The sequence below is a fragment of the Lissotriton vulgaris genome, chromosome 4_1 (assembly GCF_964263255.1).
Source record: "Lissotriton vulgaris chromosome 4_1, aLisVul1.2, whole genome shotgun sequence".
Classification (NCBI taxonomy): domain Eukaryota; kingdom Metazoa; phylum Chordata; class Amphibia; order Caudata; family Salamandridae; genus Lissotriton; species Lissotriton vulgaris.
Genome location: NC_141691.1, coordinates 414,021,466 through 414,038,846, shown reverse-complemented (window position 1 = coordinate 414,038,846; position 17,381 = coordinate 414,021,466). Strand labels below are relative to the sequence as shown.

Genomic DNA, 17,381 nt, shown 5'->3' with positions numbered 1-17,381 from the left:
CCTCGCTCTCCAACCCCTAAATTAGGGTCGAGTTGCTCCCGGCCAGAGACTAATAGATTACCTGATTATGGCGCCATCTTGTGTGGGCTTTCATCATTACACACTAAGTACAAAAGACATTAGGCCTAATAAAAATTAGAAGCTGCACTCATTTTCGGTTATAAGTTGTGTGTTAGAACAGCAGCCCGGCTGCCATCGAGCAATGCTGCATGGTATTGGACGTTTACAAAGCCACTTAAGTGAGTGTTGCCTGCATCACGTCATGAAAGCAACCAATACTGATGATCTCGATCACAGTTTGAGTAATATCGGCGTTTTTATATGTTATCACTCTTTATTTTGACTGAAATCACAGCCGACTAAGTTAGAGGTGGTAATAGGTTTTTAGAAATACCCTCCATTTTCCAAAGTCTTAAAGAAAAACATTGCACAGTTAGTCCCTGGTTTATAGCCCCCTGGAAACATTTTTAGCAATATTATACATTTCATTGACAAAAATGTGAGCTTCGTATGCTTAAACATATTAGAAAACCCACATTTCAGTAGAACGTCCACCACCCTGACTCCTGCAATTTAATATCACTTTGCTAAAGACATCTGTCTGCTATTTTATAGTTTCGGAAAAGAGGTATTTCTGCAGCAACTCCCACAACATAAAAAAAGTTGGGTACAAAAGATCCCTGAGGCTAGGATGGAGCGCAGCTTCGTCTCACAGTGCCTGAAGTCCATCTCAGTCTGATCCGAGCCTCTGCAACTGGTGGTCGGTCTGCTGTCTGCCTCAACTGGTGGTCTGCTGTCTGCCTCAACTGGTGGTCTGCTGTCTGCCTCAACTGGTGGCCTGCTGTTTCCCTCAACAGGTGGTCTGTTTGCCTCAGCTCCGCAGCCGTGAGAGCCCTCCACAGGAGCAGCAACAATGGAGAAACATTCTCAAACAGCCAAGGAGCACATCATATTCCAGGACGTGAGTAGGGATGCCTTACTGCGAATTTGTAATATCTTGTGGACTTTCTTGCACTCTAAGAAGTGGGGAGTTTGCAGGTAAACCTGTGCACTTACAGTGGCATTTTCTTTATTTTAATTTACATAGGCAGAATCATCAAAAGTTAAAAAGAAGAATGCAAGAAGATACAGTATTGTGACACTGTCGGTCTGTCTCTTGCTGGCGCTGTCTCTGCTTTTGTGTTTTGGCATCAAACATTTTTGGAAACAGGCACCAGAAAAAGTAAGTTATTGCCGCCAAAAAGCATCGGAAATGCTAGACGTTGAGCCGCTGTTAACACTGCTCTAGGTCTTATTGTCTTTCAGCTGTAAATGTTCTCTCCTCAATATCTCATCCACTAGCGAGTGATCAAATGGGCCTTAGACCGCAATTGCTAAATATATAATCTTTCAGTTATACTGTGCATACACACAGAAAACAGAGGCTCACCTGTCTGCGTGTGTGTATGTGTGTGCCAGCAGGCTCGTGTCTCTGTGTGTATACATGTGTGTCAGCATGCATGAGTGTGTCTGGATGCGTCTGTGTGTTGGTTTGTGAGCCAGCATGCACATGTGATTGTGTGTGAGTGATCCTGCATGCAAATGCAGCTATGATTGTGTGGGTGCATGCATGTCTGGCAGTGAATCTGTGCATGCATCTTCCCGTGTGGATGCGTGTAAACGTGTGTGTGTCTGGATGCTTGAGTTTTTGTGAGCCTGTGTACATATGCACCTGTGCATGTGGGTGCATACCTGTGTGTGTGTCACATACATGTCTGACAGTATGTGCATGCGTTGTTTGTGTGTGTGTGAGGGAGCCTGCGTGCATATGCAGCTCTGATTGTGTGTGTGCATGCATGTCTGTCTGTTAATATGTGCATGCATTTTCACGTGTGGATCCGTGTAAACGTGTGTGTGTGGGTCTGGATGTCTGTGTGTTTGTTTGTGAGCCTGCGTGCATATGCACCAATGCATGTGGGTGCTTGTGTGTGTCTGTGTGTGTGCATGCATGTCTGCCTGTTTATATGTGCATGGATGTGGGCACATGTGTACATCGATTCGTGCACCTGTGAGTCTGTGCTTATACAAACACGTCGTTAAAATCAACATAAACTATTTCTTTTAGATGCATGCCACATACCCATTTCTTTTATTGTCTGCATGGGAACCATAGGCATTCTTCTAGTCGAGTCCGCTCAGGTTTCCCCAGCAAGTGAATGACATTTACTGCAAGTGGGACCAAGCTTTTTTCCAGCCCCTCAATTATCTTGCCAGAAGCTCGTGGAAAAATAATTGAGCTGCCACGTTGGGAGAGGACGGGCTGGTGATTTATTTTTATGGGTTTAATTTCTTCTTTAATGCATAAACTGTGCATAGACCCAGAAAAGGCGTTGCAGATTCGGGCCCCTTCCAAAGCTCCCTGCAGTCCTAAAGAGGCGACGAGCCTCTGCAGGCGAAGGAATCTGCAGTGCTGTCTATCTGCACAGAGCCCCCTGCCCGCCTAGAGAGGCGACATGCCTGTGCAGGCGAGGGAAGCTGCAGTGCTGTCTATCTGCACAGAGCCCCCTGCACGCCTAGAGACGCGACACGCCTGTGCAGGCGATAGAAGCTGCAGTGCTGTCTATCTGCACAGAGCCCCCTGCACGCCTAGAGAGGAGATCAGCCTGTGCAGGCGATGGAAGCTGCAGTGCTGCTGTCTATCTGCACAGAGCCCCCTGCACGCCTAGAGAGGTGACGAGCCTGTGCAGGCGAAGGAAGCTGCAGTGCTGTCTATCTGCACAGAGCCCCCTGCCCGCCTAGAGAGGAGATCAGCCTGTGCAGGCGAAGGAAGCTGCAGTGCTGTCTATCTGCACAGAGCCCCCTGCCCGCCTAGAGAGGCGACATGCCTGTGCAGGCGATGGAAGCTGCAGTGCTGTCTATCTGCACAGAGCCCCCTGCCCGCCTAGAGAGGAGATCAGCCTGTGCAGGCGAAGGAAGCTGCAGTGCTGTCTATTTGCACAGAGGCCACTGCGCTCCTAGGGAGGCGAAAAGCCTGTGCAGGCGATAGAAGCTGCAGTACCGTCTATCTGCATAGAGACCCTGCACTCCAAAAGTGGACAAGCGTGTGCAGGCAAAGGAAGCTGCAGTGCTGTCTATCTGCACAGAGGCCACTGCACTCCTAGGGAGGCGACAAGCCTGTGCAGGCGATAGAAGCTGCAGTACCGTCTATCTGCATAGAGCCCCCTGCACGCCTAGAGAGGAGATCAGCCTGTGCAGGCGATGGAAGCTGCAGTGCTGCTGTCTATCTGCACAGAGCCCCCTGCACGCCTAGAGAGGTGACGAGCCTGTGCAGGCGAAGGAAGCTGCAGTGCTGTCTATCTGCACAGAGCCCCCTGCCCGCCTAGAGAGGAGATCAGCCTGTGCAGGCGAAGGAAGCTGCAGTGCTGTCTATCTGCACAGAGCCCCCTGCCCGCCTAGAGAGGCGACATGCCTGTGCAGGCGATGGAAGCTGCAGTGCTGTCTATCTGCACAGAGCCCCCTGCCCGCCTAGAGAGGAGATCAGCCTGTGCAGGCGAAGGAAGCTGCAGTGCTGTCTATTTGCACAGAGGCCACTGCGCTCCTAGGGAGGCGAAAAGCCTGTGCAGGCGATAGAAGCTGCAGTACCGTCTATCTGCATAGAGACCCTGCACTCCAAAAGTGGACAAGCGTGTGCAGGCAAAGGAAGCTGCAGTGCTGTCTATCTGCACAGAGGCCACTGCACTCCTAGGGAGGCGACAAGCCTGTGCAGGCGATAGAAGCTGCAGTACCGTCTATCTGCATAGAGCCAGCCCCCTGCACGCCTAGAGAGGCGACGAGCCTGTGCAGGCGATGGAAGCTGCAGTACTGTCTATCTGCACAGAGCCCCCTGCACTCCTAAAGGCGAAGCGCCCGTGCAGGCGAAGGAAGCTGCAGTACTGTCTATCTGCACAGAGCCCCCTGCACTCCTAAAGGCGAAGCGCCCGTGCAGGCGAAGGAAGCCACAGTACTGTCCTTTCAGTGCCTGTATGGACCAGAGATAGCGCGCTCAACTAGAATGTGCCGTGGCATATTTAAAGGCCGCTTCGAAAGAGACAGACTTGGTAAAGACGTGGTGCATGAGAGTGTGGACAGAGCAGGCTATCTCCCGCATTACAGTGAGGAGCTGTGCAGAGGGTGTGAGGCATCGTCGAGTAATGTATGCTATTTGTTGTAAAGTTCTTTACCAAATGGAGATATTCTAAGGGTCCGGCTGGCCTTTAGGGCAATCAAACCGTGCCTGACGGCAGGTCTGACAGGTCAGTGTGTGGGAAAGTTTTTTGACTGTTTGTGGGCCTTGTTTATGGTGTGATTAGCATGTTTTTCCTGTTGATTTCTCTGCTATTTAAATAAACTTTGCCTGCAGCAATCTCAAACTTATGTAGTCTGCCATACCTCGCAAAACACTTATACAGTCTGTCTTTACAGGTTCAAAACTGCCCCAACAAACTGGGGCCACTTTTTTAGCTTTCTAATTCACTTAGGGTGGGCACTTTTATTTTGCTGCCCGGGCCTTTTTTCTGTCCCAGTCCAGCCCTGGTTATTCCCAGGCATGGCTGGTGAAAGGTATTGTTCATTCTACCCAGTGCTTGAAGTGGAGAAATAAAAGTGCAGGTACTCTGTACTAGAATACCTGCTTGTTTCTGTGCTGGTACTCTCCAATTAAAAGTATTACGTCTCTCTTGAGAAGTGCAGGTACTCTCTGTTTCCAAATTTAAAAAGTGTCGGTACTCAGTACCGGACGGTACCAGCGTATTTAAAGCACTGATTCTACCCAAAAAGAGAGTAGAAGAAATGGGGCCTTATTACAATGTCGGTCGGAAAGCCTCCGACCCCTGGCCAGAGGCTTTCCGACTGCTATGGCAGGTTTACACTCCAACCATCGAATTACAATGTTGACGGTCGAAGTTTAAACCGGCCGGGGAAACCGACTCAGTTCTGACGAGCTCAAGGAGCCCGTCTGCCATAATCCCTTAAGGATGGCTTTTCCGCCGTCTGGATTATGATGTCAGTGTCCGACAGCCTTTCCATGTTGGCCTACCTGACATGGAAAGGCTGTCAGAAAGCGACTTTGGGGCCCCTAGCAGGGTCCCCTTCCCACCTGGCCCTCCGGATGTGGCCCTGGGGCGCAAATATCCCTGCACCTCAAGGTGCCTGTCACACAGTGCACAGATTTTTGCAACCCCCCATTTCTCAATGGGAGCTTTTGCTGAGGGTGGTTTCTGCCCCGCGAACAAACTCCCACAGAGAATGGGAGTTTGTGACTGCACCATGTGCGGTCGCAGCCTAATTCAGTAGATAGAACCGCCGACCTATCGTCGGGCAGTTCACACACCGAGACGGTGTCGGTGGAATGCAACTCAGACCGACATCGCAATGAGGCCCATAGTGTCAAAAAAAAGGACGCATGGAACCCAGGAGATTCAGTTCCAGCCTCCAATCTGAGGAATGTGCTGCACTGTAAATTTTAAACTCCATTCTGCTGAGTCAATGGCAGGCCAGCCCTAGGCACTTTCCGCCACGCCACTTTATCTTTTCAACAAAAAACCGACTCAGTCAAAGCAGCACCCAAAAACGAGTTCAGGTGTGCAGGTGTAGGTTTCTCCACCCCACGCATCTAACTGGGGGCGATTTATGGGAAGGGCACAGCATGGCCCTTCGTGCCACTCTACCAGCAGGGTGAATGGCTGTGTTTGCCTTTACTGTCACTATGTCGGTAAATCATGATCTGACCTAGTGAAAGGAACTCAAACTTCGCGGCATTCTGACGTCAGTCAGACGCACTGCCGGGATAGGCGACATAATCAATTATGTTTATGTCATAACATACCGAAGAACAACATGACAAGGTAGTGCGCACGCATTTTGCGGTTGCATAGACGTGAACTACCTAACATCATATGAAAGGGGTCAAATGTAGCTGTATATCAATGTAAACATTTATTTGTAAATTAGGTAGGGTGGATATTTCTGTACTGATTTAAAGGGACTTCTAAAAGTGGCAGAAGAATCATCTGAAACTGAGAGTCTGACTTTCAGAAAAAGCGTAATATAGCATGGGCAGCGCCAGTTCTTCTAACACAGAGCTTTCCAAATGGTGTGTCCCGACACAGTACTGTGTCACCTGCAAGTGGTGGGTGTGTCACGGGATGAGGCACTTAGCATATAACTGCTAATTAGGAGGCATTCCTTTGAAAGAGTGTCTTGGAGTCAGCCACAGCAGCGCAGACTCCGAGACACTCTGCTTTAGGGGGTCCGGGAGATTCACAACACAGCCCCATTAACAAGTAAATGGTCCTTTAAAGACCTGCGAAGTACTCAGGTGCAGCTGTGTATGCCCGGGAAGCTGGGGTGAAGTAACAGAGGGTGACAGGCAGAGGGTGACAGGCAGAGGGAGGGCGACAGTGAGATAGAGGGAGGAAGGCAGGGAGATAGAGGGAGGAAGACAGGGAGAGAGAGGGAGACAGAGAGAGGGAGGGAGACAGAGGGACTGACACAGAGGGACGGAGACAGAGGGAAGGATACAGACAGAAGGAGACAGAATGAGACACAGAGGGAGACAGATAGGTAGGCAGACAGAGGGAGGGAGACAGAGGGAGACAGACAGAGGGAGACAGAGGGAAGGAGACAGACAGCGCGAGACAGACAGAGGGAGACAGACAGAGGGAGGGATAGAGAGAGAAGGATACAGAGGGAGACAGAGTGGGAGACAGACAGAGGGAAGGAGACAGAGGGAGACAGACAGAGGGAGGGAGATAGAGAGAGAAGAAGATAGATAGAGAGAGAGGGAGACAGACAGAGGGAGACAGAGGGAGGGAGACAGACAAGAGACAGACGGAGGGATGTAGACATAGGAGAGAGAGGGAGGGAGACAGAGGGAGGGAGAGAGAGAGAGAGGGAGACAGACAGAGTGAGTGAGTCAGAGGGAGGGAGAGAGAGGTAGAGAAAGGGAGAGAAATAGAGAGGGAGGGAGACAGCGAGAGACGATGGGAGACAGAGAGAGGGAGGGAGACACAGACAGAGATTTAGACACAGACAGAGCCAAATAGAGGCAGAGACAGGGGAAGACAGGCAGAGGCAGACAGAGACGAAGAGGGAGACAGAGGGAGGGAGACAGGGACAGACAGGGACAGACAGATAGAGGCAGAGACAGGGACAGGCAGAGGCAGAGACTGGTACAGGCAGAGAGGGTGAGAGAGGGAGTGAGAGAGAGGGAGACAGGGGGAGACACAGGGTGACAGAGGGAGGGAGACAGAGAGAGAGGGAGATAGAGGGAGACAGAGAGAGAGGGAGGCGGAGGGAGGCAGAGGGAGACAGTCAGGGGGAGGCAGGGGGAAGGTGAGGGGCGACAGAGAGAGGGAGACAGACAGAGGGAGACAGAGAGAGGGAGACAGAGAGAGGGAGACAGACAGAGGGAGACAGACAGAGGGAGACAGACAGAGGGAGAGAAAGAGAGAGGGGGAGACAGACAGAGGGAGGCAGACAGAGGAACGGAGACAGAGGGAGGGAGACAGGGACTGAAATATAGGGAGACAGAGAGTAGGGGACAGAGAGTGGGAGACAGAGAGTGGGAGACAGAGGGTGGGAGACAGAGGAAGCGAGACAGATAGAGGGAGGGAGGTAGACAGACAGACAGAGGGAGCCTGACAGACAGAGACAGACAGAGGGAGACAGACAGACAGAGGCAGACAGAGGGAGACATAGGGAGAGAGAGGGAGGGAGACAGAGGGAGAGAGAGGGAGGGAGACAGAGGGAGACATAGGGAGAGAGAGAGGGAGGGAGACAGAGGAAGAGAGAAGGAGGGAGACAGTTACAGTGGGAGACAGAGAGTGGGAGACAGAGGGAGGGAGACAGAGGGTAACAGATAGACAGAGGGAGGAAGACAGAGGTAGCGAGACAGACAGAGGGAGGGAGACAGAGGAAGCGAGACAGAGAGAGACAAAGGGAGGTAGACAGACAGAGGGAGACAGACAGAGACAGACAGAGGGAGAGAGACAGACAGACAGAGGGAGACCAACAGACAGAGGAAGGGAGACAGACAGACAGAGACAGACAGAGGGAGAGGAAGGGAGATATAGGGAGAGAGAGGTAGGGAGACAGAGGGAGAGAGAGGGAGGAAGACAGTTACAGAGAGAGAGAGGGAGAGCAAGAGAATGAGACAGACTGAGTGAGTGTGAACCCCCGAACCCACCTTAGGTGGTTCGGGCTCGCTATGCTACGCTCGCTCGTTACACTGCTTTACTGTGTCCCAAAATGATGTATCTCCAAAAAGTGTGTCCCCAACATAAAAAGTTTGGAAAGCTGTGTTCTAACACATTCAAGTGCCGACATCTATTTATTTGGACCAATAGGAAATAGGAACAGCACACTAAAAGGGGGAATGCGCATGCGCCAGAATTTATGATGCAGTTACAGACTTGGTGAATGTTTACGCAATCGAGGTGGCCAGTAACTGACCACGCTGTTAGAAAATGAGCACAATATCAGGGCAATTATCAAATGCAAACTTCTGTCGTCTGCGTGAAACCGCGAACAAACCATGCCTTGACTGAACGAGAGCCGATTCAAACACATAATAGGGGTGGACAGATTTCTTTATAAGGGCACACTGAGAGCTCATAGCTTACATAATGAAGATTACAAAACTCATATTACAGGTGACAGTGACAATTTGGAATTCTTAGTACTTACTATAAAACCAGAAGATAGCTCTGCGATCTGAGTGCCTGCTGCAGACATATGATGTGACCTCAGGTCACTGGCGTGTAGGTCACACGTTCGAATGGTAACAGGGTCAACTCTGCGTATTATCCTTCTAAAGTCGATACCCGAGCGTTAGTATATGGGTAACAGTCGCTCAGAGCTCTTAGGAATGACAAGCATGAGGAAATCCGTCCTCTGCATAAATGTAATTTATTATTAACGATTGTATAGAGAGTCTCCTAACGACTGAGTCTTTAAACCTGGAATTGGTTTGTGTAATTCCTCATGTGAAGAAATCTGTCGTCTGTTTCATTCAATAGCAGACAAGGTGGATTTTATATCCTAATTACTTAGCTCCTGGGAAGAGGAGGCAGTGGGAGTGCTTGTGGAAACTTGGCTTGAGTGCGCATTCTCGCAGACAATGAAACCTGGATGCCAAGGCGCTGGGGGGAGCCGCCGCATGCAGCATTACAGCTGGGAGTCAAATGATTAACGAGACGGCCGCTCCTCCTTAGAACACTCACTCGAGCATTAAAACTTGACACATCTAAGCCACCTTATAGTGATGCCTTTGGGGTTAAATATAAAACACCAGTTGTCTCCGTAAACCGAAGAGTAGCCAGGAAAAGTCCATTCTGCACACATAACTATTTTAATACAGGTCTGCTCCCTTAAATGACGTCGAGGTCGTGTGAAATAGAAAAAGGTTACAATTATCTCTAAACTATCCGTTTGCCTGTTTTATTTTCAACTCTCACCTGTTGAAAAGTTTCTTTTGGCCCTGACTTTGAACTGTCTTCCAGATACAACATGGCCCCTGAGGCAATTATTTTTACACCAGCCGCAGTACTCTGCAGGTTCTTAGAAGTGGAAGAACTTGCCAATTGTCCCTGGCTGCTAATAAGTTCCGTACTGGGGAATATACATACAGCATAAGAGGAGTAAGGCTCCATTTCTTGAATAGGAGGGGGCTTATTTACAAGGCCTGGCGCCGCCAGTGTGTCACTTTTTAATATGGGATAACGGACGTAGCGGTGGCGCAAGATGCTCGTAAATAAGCCCCGAGGAGTTCATTGTTAAACGTACATTTTGGGGCAATTCGTGAAAGGCATTTACGAATAGGTGCAGTGGTACATGGGTAACCCTACTTCAAATACTCATAAATGCTAATGCGAGAGGACAAGCACAGACCTACGCCTAGGATTTACTGCTAGGCTTGCATAGCCTGAATTTCAGGAGTAAGCCAGGGGTAATCCTGACACACTCAGGGTTTTCTTCAGCAATTCAGGAGTAACCAAGTAAGCCTGCAAGTGTAAGTCACCACAAACTCTTTGGGCCCAAATCACAAACGTCGAGGTGTGAGCCGGTGTGACATATTCTTGTTGTGACCGGGCTTTTCATGAATTTCAGAAGTAAACCAGGAGAACACCTGGCTTGGTCCTGGGATTCAGAAGTAGGACAAGTGTAAGCCGTGGCAGCATTTTTTGAGTAGGACTTTTTGTGAACAGGGCTATAGTTATATGCTTTGGGTGTACATATGGGAAAGACAAGGGGCAGTGGCTGGTCTATTGGGACTTTCTACTGCCAGGTGGGAATGGAAAATGGTTGGAAACACAGGCTTGAAAGACAGCATTTATTTGTACTCCATTTTATTCATAGCAATAGCTTAAAATATTTCACTGTGATGTCTCCCCAAATATTGCTACCAAAAAAAGAGGAGTTTGTTTGTTTCCCTACACTAAATGTTCCTTTTGCCCACTCTACCCATCCCCTTTTCTTCCACCTCACTCTCTATATCCCTGTCCCAGCATTCACCAGTCACACCCAGTACCCCGGATGGCCCATCACACCAAATGGTGGCCTCTCTGACTCCTTCTTTTGTTAAATTCCTTAACATGTTTCACCTCTTCCATCCTTGTTTGTTTATTTTATACAGCACCCAATGCCAGGAAAACAACCTTGCTGTGCACCAGAGTTAAATATTACACCCCTTTTAAGATAGATAATACCCCAAACTGCCTCTATAATCCTCAGTTACTCAGAACATCTCTTTCCTGGGCCTTCTGATGTCTACTTCCTCTCTTTCAGACTCTTTGTGTCGACATGTCTGACCACACGAAGATTTATGATAGCCCTATCAATCCGGATGTATCCCTTGCAACAATTCAGAGTCGTTATTGGTATTTAATTTTCCTCAATTAAACGAGTACTCGCTTTCTCTATTAGAGGTCTTCCTTTTTGGAACGCAACAGCATCAGCATGGCAGACGTCATGGCCGAAGGCCTGTTCACGGCACAAGACCACCTAACTGTGAACACACTTCTGTTCTCCACCAAGTCGCCCTTTAAATTTCATGCAATTCAAATTCACAATGAATGACTTGCATACCAACCCTTCTTGTGGCCGTAGTCTACCTCCAGCGCTCCACCTGTAAAGTGCATTCACGTATCATGTTTTCTCAAAAACAGTTTTTTCATGTCTATTCTGTAGTAATTCTCCTTCCATCTCCTACTCGGCCTTCTTCCATTCGGACTGACACAGACTAATTTGCTGCCCTAATTCTAATTACAAGGTTTCAGAATAAAAATCATTAAGCCTTTATAGAACTTCCCAATCTAGAATACAACGCTGGACATCTGAAATACTACAGGGTCTGACAACTTACCTCTTCCCTGGAAATCTGGCAGCACAAAATCTTTCCTTTACCCAGGGCCTCTAGATGGGCGCATTCAGCCAGACGACTGCGGTCAGGGCAGTAGCTACCGAAATGCCCTCTTTTTCCTCTCTCTCTTCACACACAGTGAAAAGATTAGAAGGCATCGTATTAATATACAAATGATACCATATCATGGTTCTTGAACTTACCATCATGACTGCAGTGAAGAGAAACAGTGAGGACACACTTACCTGGCGTGCACCCTGGATATCGACCCCAGAATGTCGATGAGACACAATGTCAAATACATAATATCCAAACAAAAACTTGACAGGTTAGCACGTCTAATGACCAAATTTACTAAGATTTTGCCCTAAAGCAAAATCCATTTTGGGATTTACAAAGCCCCACAAATCCCAATTTGCATGGCTCTGCATGGCTATGGAAAAAAAAGTAATTTGTGATGCCTTGTGTTACCGTGCATCAGCTAGGTGTTACATGGGTGGTGCATGGGTGTTCCCATACGTTGACCCATTTAATTTGACGCAAACCCATATTTACAAAGACTGAGGCTGGCATAATGAGGAGGAATATTTTTATTTGTCCAGTTATTTCCTCTTTGCATATGTGGTTGTATCTGCAGCATGCATACAAAGCAGAAATAATCTAAGTTGTCCCTTCCTGCACAAAACTATTGCGCCATTATGCAAGGATGCCTGCATTTGCGCTAGGCAGTCACAATTCTGCTAGTGTGAGGAGAGAGCAGAACTGAGCCATATCTTTGAAAATATTGTGCTCTTGTGCTCTTTCTTTTTCAAAGCAACACAACAAAGTGCAGCAACTTCAATTGCTGCGCTACATTGCATGAAATGTTAGTAAATATGCCCCTAGATGTTCTATACCTAGCTCCAAATAATAATGCTGTTGGACTTGGCCCTTTTTTTATCCCCAAACTTTTTGCTTCTTCCTCCTATTTTTTCCTCACCCGTTGCTGTTGGCTATAGGACTCTGGGCACTTTACCACTGCTAATCAGTGCTAAAGTGCATATCCTCTCTGTGAAAATTGTTGTTACAATTGCTTCTCCCTGATTGGCATAATTGATTTACTGGTAAGTCCCTAGTAAAGTGCACTGAAGTGTGCAGGGCCTGTAAATCAAATGATACTAGTGGGCCTGCAGCAATGATTGTGTCACCCACATAAAAAGCCCTGAAAAGGTATCTCAGACCTGCCACTGCAGTGTCTGTGCACAGTATTTAACTGCCATGTCGACCTGGTAAGTGTACCAACTTGCCAGTCCCTAACCTTCCCTTTTCGTAAATTTAAGGCACCCCTATGGTAGGCCCACGGTACCCCCCTGGGCATGGTGCAGTATATGTGAAATGTAGTACTTGTACTGGTGTGTGTGACATGTCCTGATCGTAAAAGACTGCCAATTTAGTTTTTCACCATTGAAAGGCTATCTTCCCCCATAGGATAACATGGGAGTTAATTTGTAGCATCTTATAAATATAACTTACCAAAGTCTGGTACTTTTAGTAAAGATGGTTTTTATATTGTGTGTTTGAAAAAAACACTTTCAGAAAGTGGGTTCTTTCTTTCTCAGCCATCCTGGGTGCCTCTCCTGGTTTGTGGATTGACTGTCTGGCTTTTGGAATGAAAGTGGCTTTGGATGTGCATTCTCTAAGATGGCACCGGGGGTGGGTGGGGGGGGGCAGGTTGATGTGTGTTCTGCCTTTCCTGGATGAGTCAGGGCCGGTATGAATAGACCTGGGTTGCATTTAGAGTAGGGGGGGGGAGATTTCACACCTGAATGTGCATGGTCTGCCTTGGAAAATGCTGTCTCCACCACCAGCAGCTGCACCAGAGTGGATAGAACTGGTTTTGGCTGGCAATGATCTTCTCTGCCACCAGAGAAAAAGGGAATTTGTGCCGTAAAAAATGAGGCCCAGACCCCTGAACTTTAGACCACTTCTGGAATGAAGAGGAACCTTTGCCAAGGAGAAGAGTTGGAGAAACTGGAGGAGGAGTACTGCCCCTTTGCTGTGCGCTGTCTGGGGTTGACCTGCAGTAGCTGTTTCTTCCAAGGAAAGGACTGTGTCCCCCCTGCTTGTGGAAGATCTGTAAGGGCTTTATTAGAGCTTGCCTCCTGTTCTGAAGTCTCAGCGACACAAAGACTTCACCCCCAGCTCCCCTGAACTTCCTTGATGGGTGTTCTGACCTGCTAAGAGGTGCCTGTAACTGTGCTGGGCCTCTGGATGTTGTTCCTGCTGTTGGGAGCTGGAAAAGCAATGCACCTACGAGAAGATCGATGCATTGCTCTTCTTGTAGCAGTTTTAACCGACGCAGCACTGTCATGCGAGAAGAATCGCCACTCATTGCCGTACCACTTCCAAAACCAACGCAGCCCTGCAGCCTCTGCAAGAACCGACGCATCCAGGGATCAAAGCTGAAGAAATCGATCCTGCCCCGCTCGACGCCACCACATTGATCGCCGACACATCCCAGATTTCCATGCAGAATGCCTGTGCGGCAAGTTTTCTCGACGCATCACCCGCGGACCAGAATCGTCTTGGAGTCAACGCATCACTTCCCCCTATAGACCGGACATGACGCGTCACTACTCCTGTGTGCAGCAGAACTGTCACATCGCCTCCCCTCATGGTCTCAGGAACTGAAGCATCACTTTGTGTTCTTGAAGCTTCCCCTCACTGCGGTTGTTTGGTCTTGTTAATTTTGTTGCAACTACAGGCACTTTAAGAAAAATCCCGCATCCATAGATTTCATGGGAACCAGTTGCTTAAAACTTTTTTCAGTCAAATTCTTAATACTTGCATGTTGGATTTTTGTTGTTTAAGGGCACGATGTAGGTATCAAATACCGGTCGGAAATGGCCGATTTCGGCCGTTTCCGACCGGTATTTGGCCTACTGAGATGTAGGGGACCTTTTTTTGTCCGATTCGGTATTTTACTGATTCGGTAAAATTACCGAATCGCAAAAATACCGAATCGGTAATTTTACCGATTTTTAAATTTGGGATGTAGGTGGGACTACTTTCTGTCCCACAGGCCCTTCAGATTCGGTATTTTAACACCAAATCCAATTGGGTGTTAAAATACCGAATCCAGGTGTGCATGCACATGTGTGCATGCACACCTATGCCATGTGACAGACAGACGTGCCCTTAGGGCATGTCTGTGTGTCACATGGCTCGCATGCCTGTTTTGGGGGTGCTAGAGGGTGTCAAAGTGACACCCCCTGCACCCTTGCACAAATCGGTAATTACCGAATCGGTAATTACCGATTCGGTAATGCCTATTGATTCCTATGGGCTTCAAGGCCCATAGGAAGCAATGGGGGATACCGAATCGGTATTTACAGAATTGGTAAATACCGAATCTTACAGATTCGGTATTTACCGAATCTGAAATACCTACATCTCCCCCCCTCTAATTTACCACTTCATAAATACCGATTCGGTATGATTCGGTATTTATGAAGTGGTAAATGTAGATTTACCTACATCGGGCCCTTAGTCTTTGTGAGTTTATATAAAGATACTTTAACTGGTGTGGTGTCCATTTGTAGTGTAATCACTGTATTACTGGGTCTTTTGAGTACAAATACTTTACACATTGCCTTTGGGATAGGCCTGTCTGCTCGTGCCAGGTTACCAAGGGGGTTAGTAGGGATATCTAAAGTGTGTATTCCTTACCCTGACTAGAAGCAAGTGTCCCTATTTGGACAAAGGTACCTACCTCTGCCAAATAGAGACCCCCATTTCTAACATATACCAATGTGGTGCATGTATCTTCAAGGTACGTAGATGTGGAGTTAGAAACAGTAAATGTATACTTCCCTATAAGCCCTTACCTTGTGAAATTTTACCCTTCGCTATTTTGTACTCATTATTCTTGTACTTGATATTCTGGGAGTCTAAATTCACCAGTACAATCATTCACCTTTTGGGGTATGGATATGGTGATGTCGAAGCTTAGTCAACATGTTCCTCCCTTTATTTGTAAAGGGGACACGGTATTAATTTGTGAAGATAATGCAGAAATAGTCCTTGCTCATTCAACGCCTTGACAATGGGAAAAATCGTGCTGCTTTGCACCAACATATCATTTGAGTTCTACTGTGCAGTGTCAGTTTAGTGACCAGACACAAGGTTAGGCCACATTATGTAACACAGGATGGAATGTGAAATGAAGGAAAGGCATTTTTCCACCGCATATTGTGTGTGAGGTTCTGTCATAAGATCTAAGGCTAGGGCGGAGGTCAAATAACCAGACGGTAAAACGATAAAGAACTTTCGGGGCAAAACTGAACAGCCTATTCTTCTGATAGAGTTTCTTAGACTGAGCTACTGTGGTAATTACTTCCAAGGACTGTGACAGGATGTCTTTGGGATGTTCTTTTCACAGGCAACTGGCTTCAGGCATACTTCAGCAAGAAACACCTAAGTAAGTCCTACATAATGTAGATAAGGATGGGGGCTCCCAGCTGTCTTTTCCCTAATCAGGTGTTTGAAGAGCCCAGAATAGTTGTTCCCTTTTGCCTTAAGTCTTCATATAATGGAAATCCATAGCAGAAAGTAGGAAGATGTACACTTTGAGTAGAACCTAGGAAGAAAGTTAAGAAATATCTTTCTGGCTCAGAAGTGGGACTAGCTCTGACCACGTCACAAGGTGACAAGTAGGGGAGGTGTGAGTGTTCTCCATACAGAAAAAGAAAGAGAAAGCAATAGAGTATTGGGATCATCAGTAAGTGAGGCAGAAAAAGGTCAAAGATGAGATTTCAAAGCTTTTCCATTCCTGTCCTGGCAAAGGAAGCACCTGATATGTACAGAAGAGGGTTGAGGTGGAACCTGAGCACCCGACTCACCCATTGGCCAAACAAGATTCCATTGAAGAAGATTTTGCTCTGACAGAAAGCAACAGCGCATTTTTGGCATCATTGAGCCTAATTCGCAAATCTCTTATGTGTATACAAAACAGATGTATACACCCAACTAGCTTTATTCACACATGCAAAACCAATTCTGAAATTGAGAAAAGTTGGGTTTGTGCTCAGAAATGAATCTTCTCCTACAGACCATTCGATGGGGCCGTGAATGGATGGCTTCTTTTACAACAAAACCAGTAATCTTCATCCTGAGGTCACAGGACAAAAAGATTAAATAGATATTGTGTGAAATACAAAATGAACAAGGTACCTTAAACCAGCCTAGATCGCAGAGTACTCACACCACTTATGAGGGCCTTCTACCACAAATGGCGAGCCAGACTTTGAATTTCATTTAATTTCCTGTTCAGTAATTCTGCGTTTATAACAGAGTCAAACAGGCTTTTTAGTCCACCTGTGAGCACTCGCCTTCATGCATATTAGAAAACCAAAAGGTGCTTCTCTGGATGGACCAGCAGTGGTGTTAATCCCTTAAGGATATTGGAGCTCTACACCTGACACTGGTCAACAAATCAATATTCAATATTAGGTGAAGCACATTAGGCTCCACAAAAAGGATAGAGAATATTTTAACATCAAACCATGAAGGTTTATTAAAAAGTTAATGGTCTGCATAATGGAAAAATTAAGTTAGCATCCGTTTATATTCGTGGATACTTATGCTTCAATTATTAGAATATCAAATTGGATCAAATCTAATGACACAGAGTATGAACCAGAATAGAGTCACCTCAAAGAGAAGAATAAAAGAAATGTCTATCCTCTCTCAGAGAGCACTCTAAAATCTCCCATTCTGTTCTGCTTCAAAGACACACAAACTCTTAACATTTTACCCAACTAAACGCAGTTGACAAAAAAACTGTCTAATCAGGCTAAAGCACAATGACACAATAGATGCTCGATAGGTTCACAGGGTTTCTTTCAATACAAGATTCGCTCTACGTCCTTCAAACGTACACTATCTGTGTAACAAGATAAGATACATGGACTAGCCTGCACACTGCTGGTGTCTCTTGAATGCGTTATTCATTAAAAAAACAATC

The 17,381-nt window shown here is 47.1% G+C and overlaps 1 protein-coding gene across 1 annotated transcript in view; it reads left to right on the top strand.

Annotated features, from left to right (window-relative positions):
* Positions 1-691: 691 nt before the first annotated feature.
* Positions 692-17,381, top strand: part of TNMD (tenomodulin) — a 480,057-nt gene continuing 463,367 nt past the window's right edge. The window contains exons 1-2 of the mRNA XM_086918815.1: positions 692-961; positions 1,088-1,222. Coding sequence (XP_086774941.1) covers positions 914-961; positions 1,088-1,222 — 183 coding nt within the window. The 5' untranslated portion in view covers positions 692-913. The remainder of the gene's footprint in view (positions 962-1,087; positions 1,223-17,381) is intronic.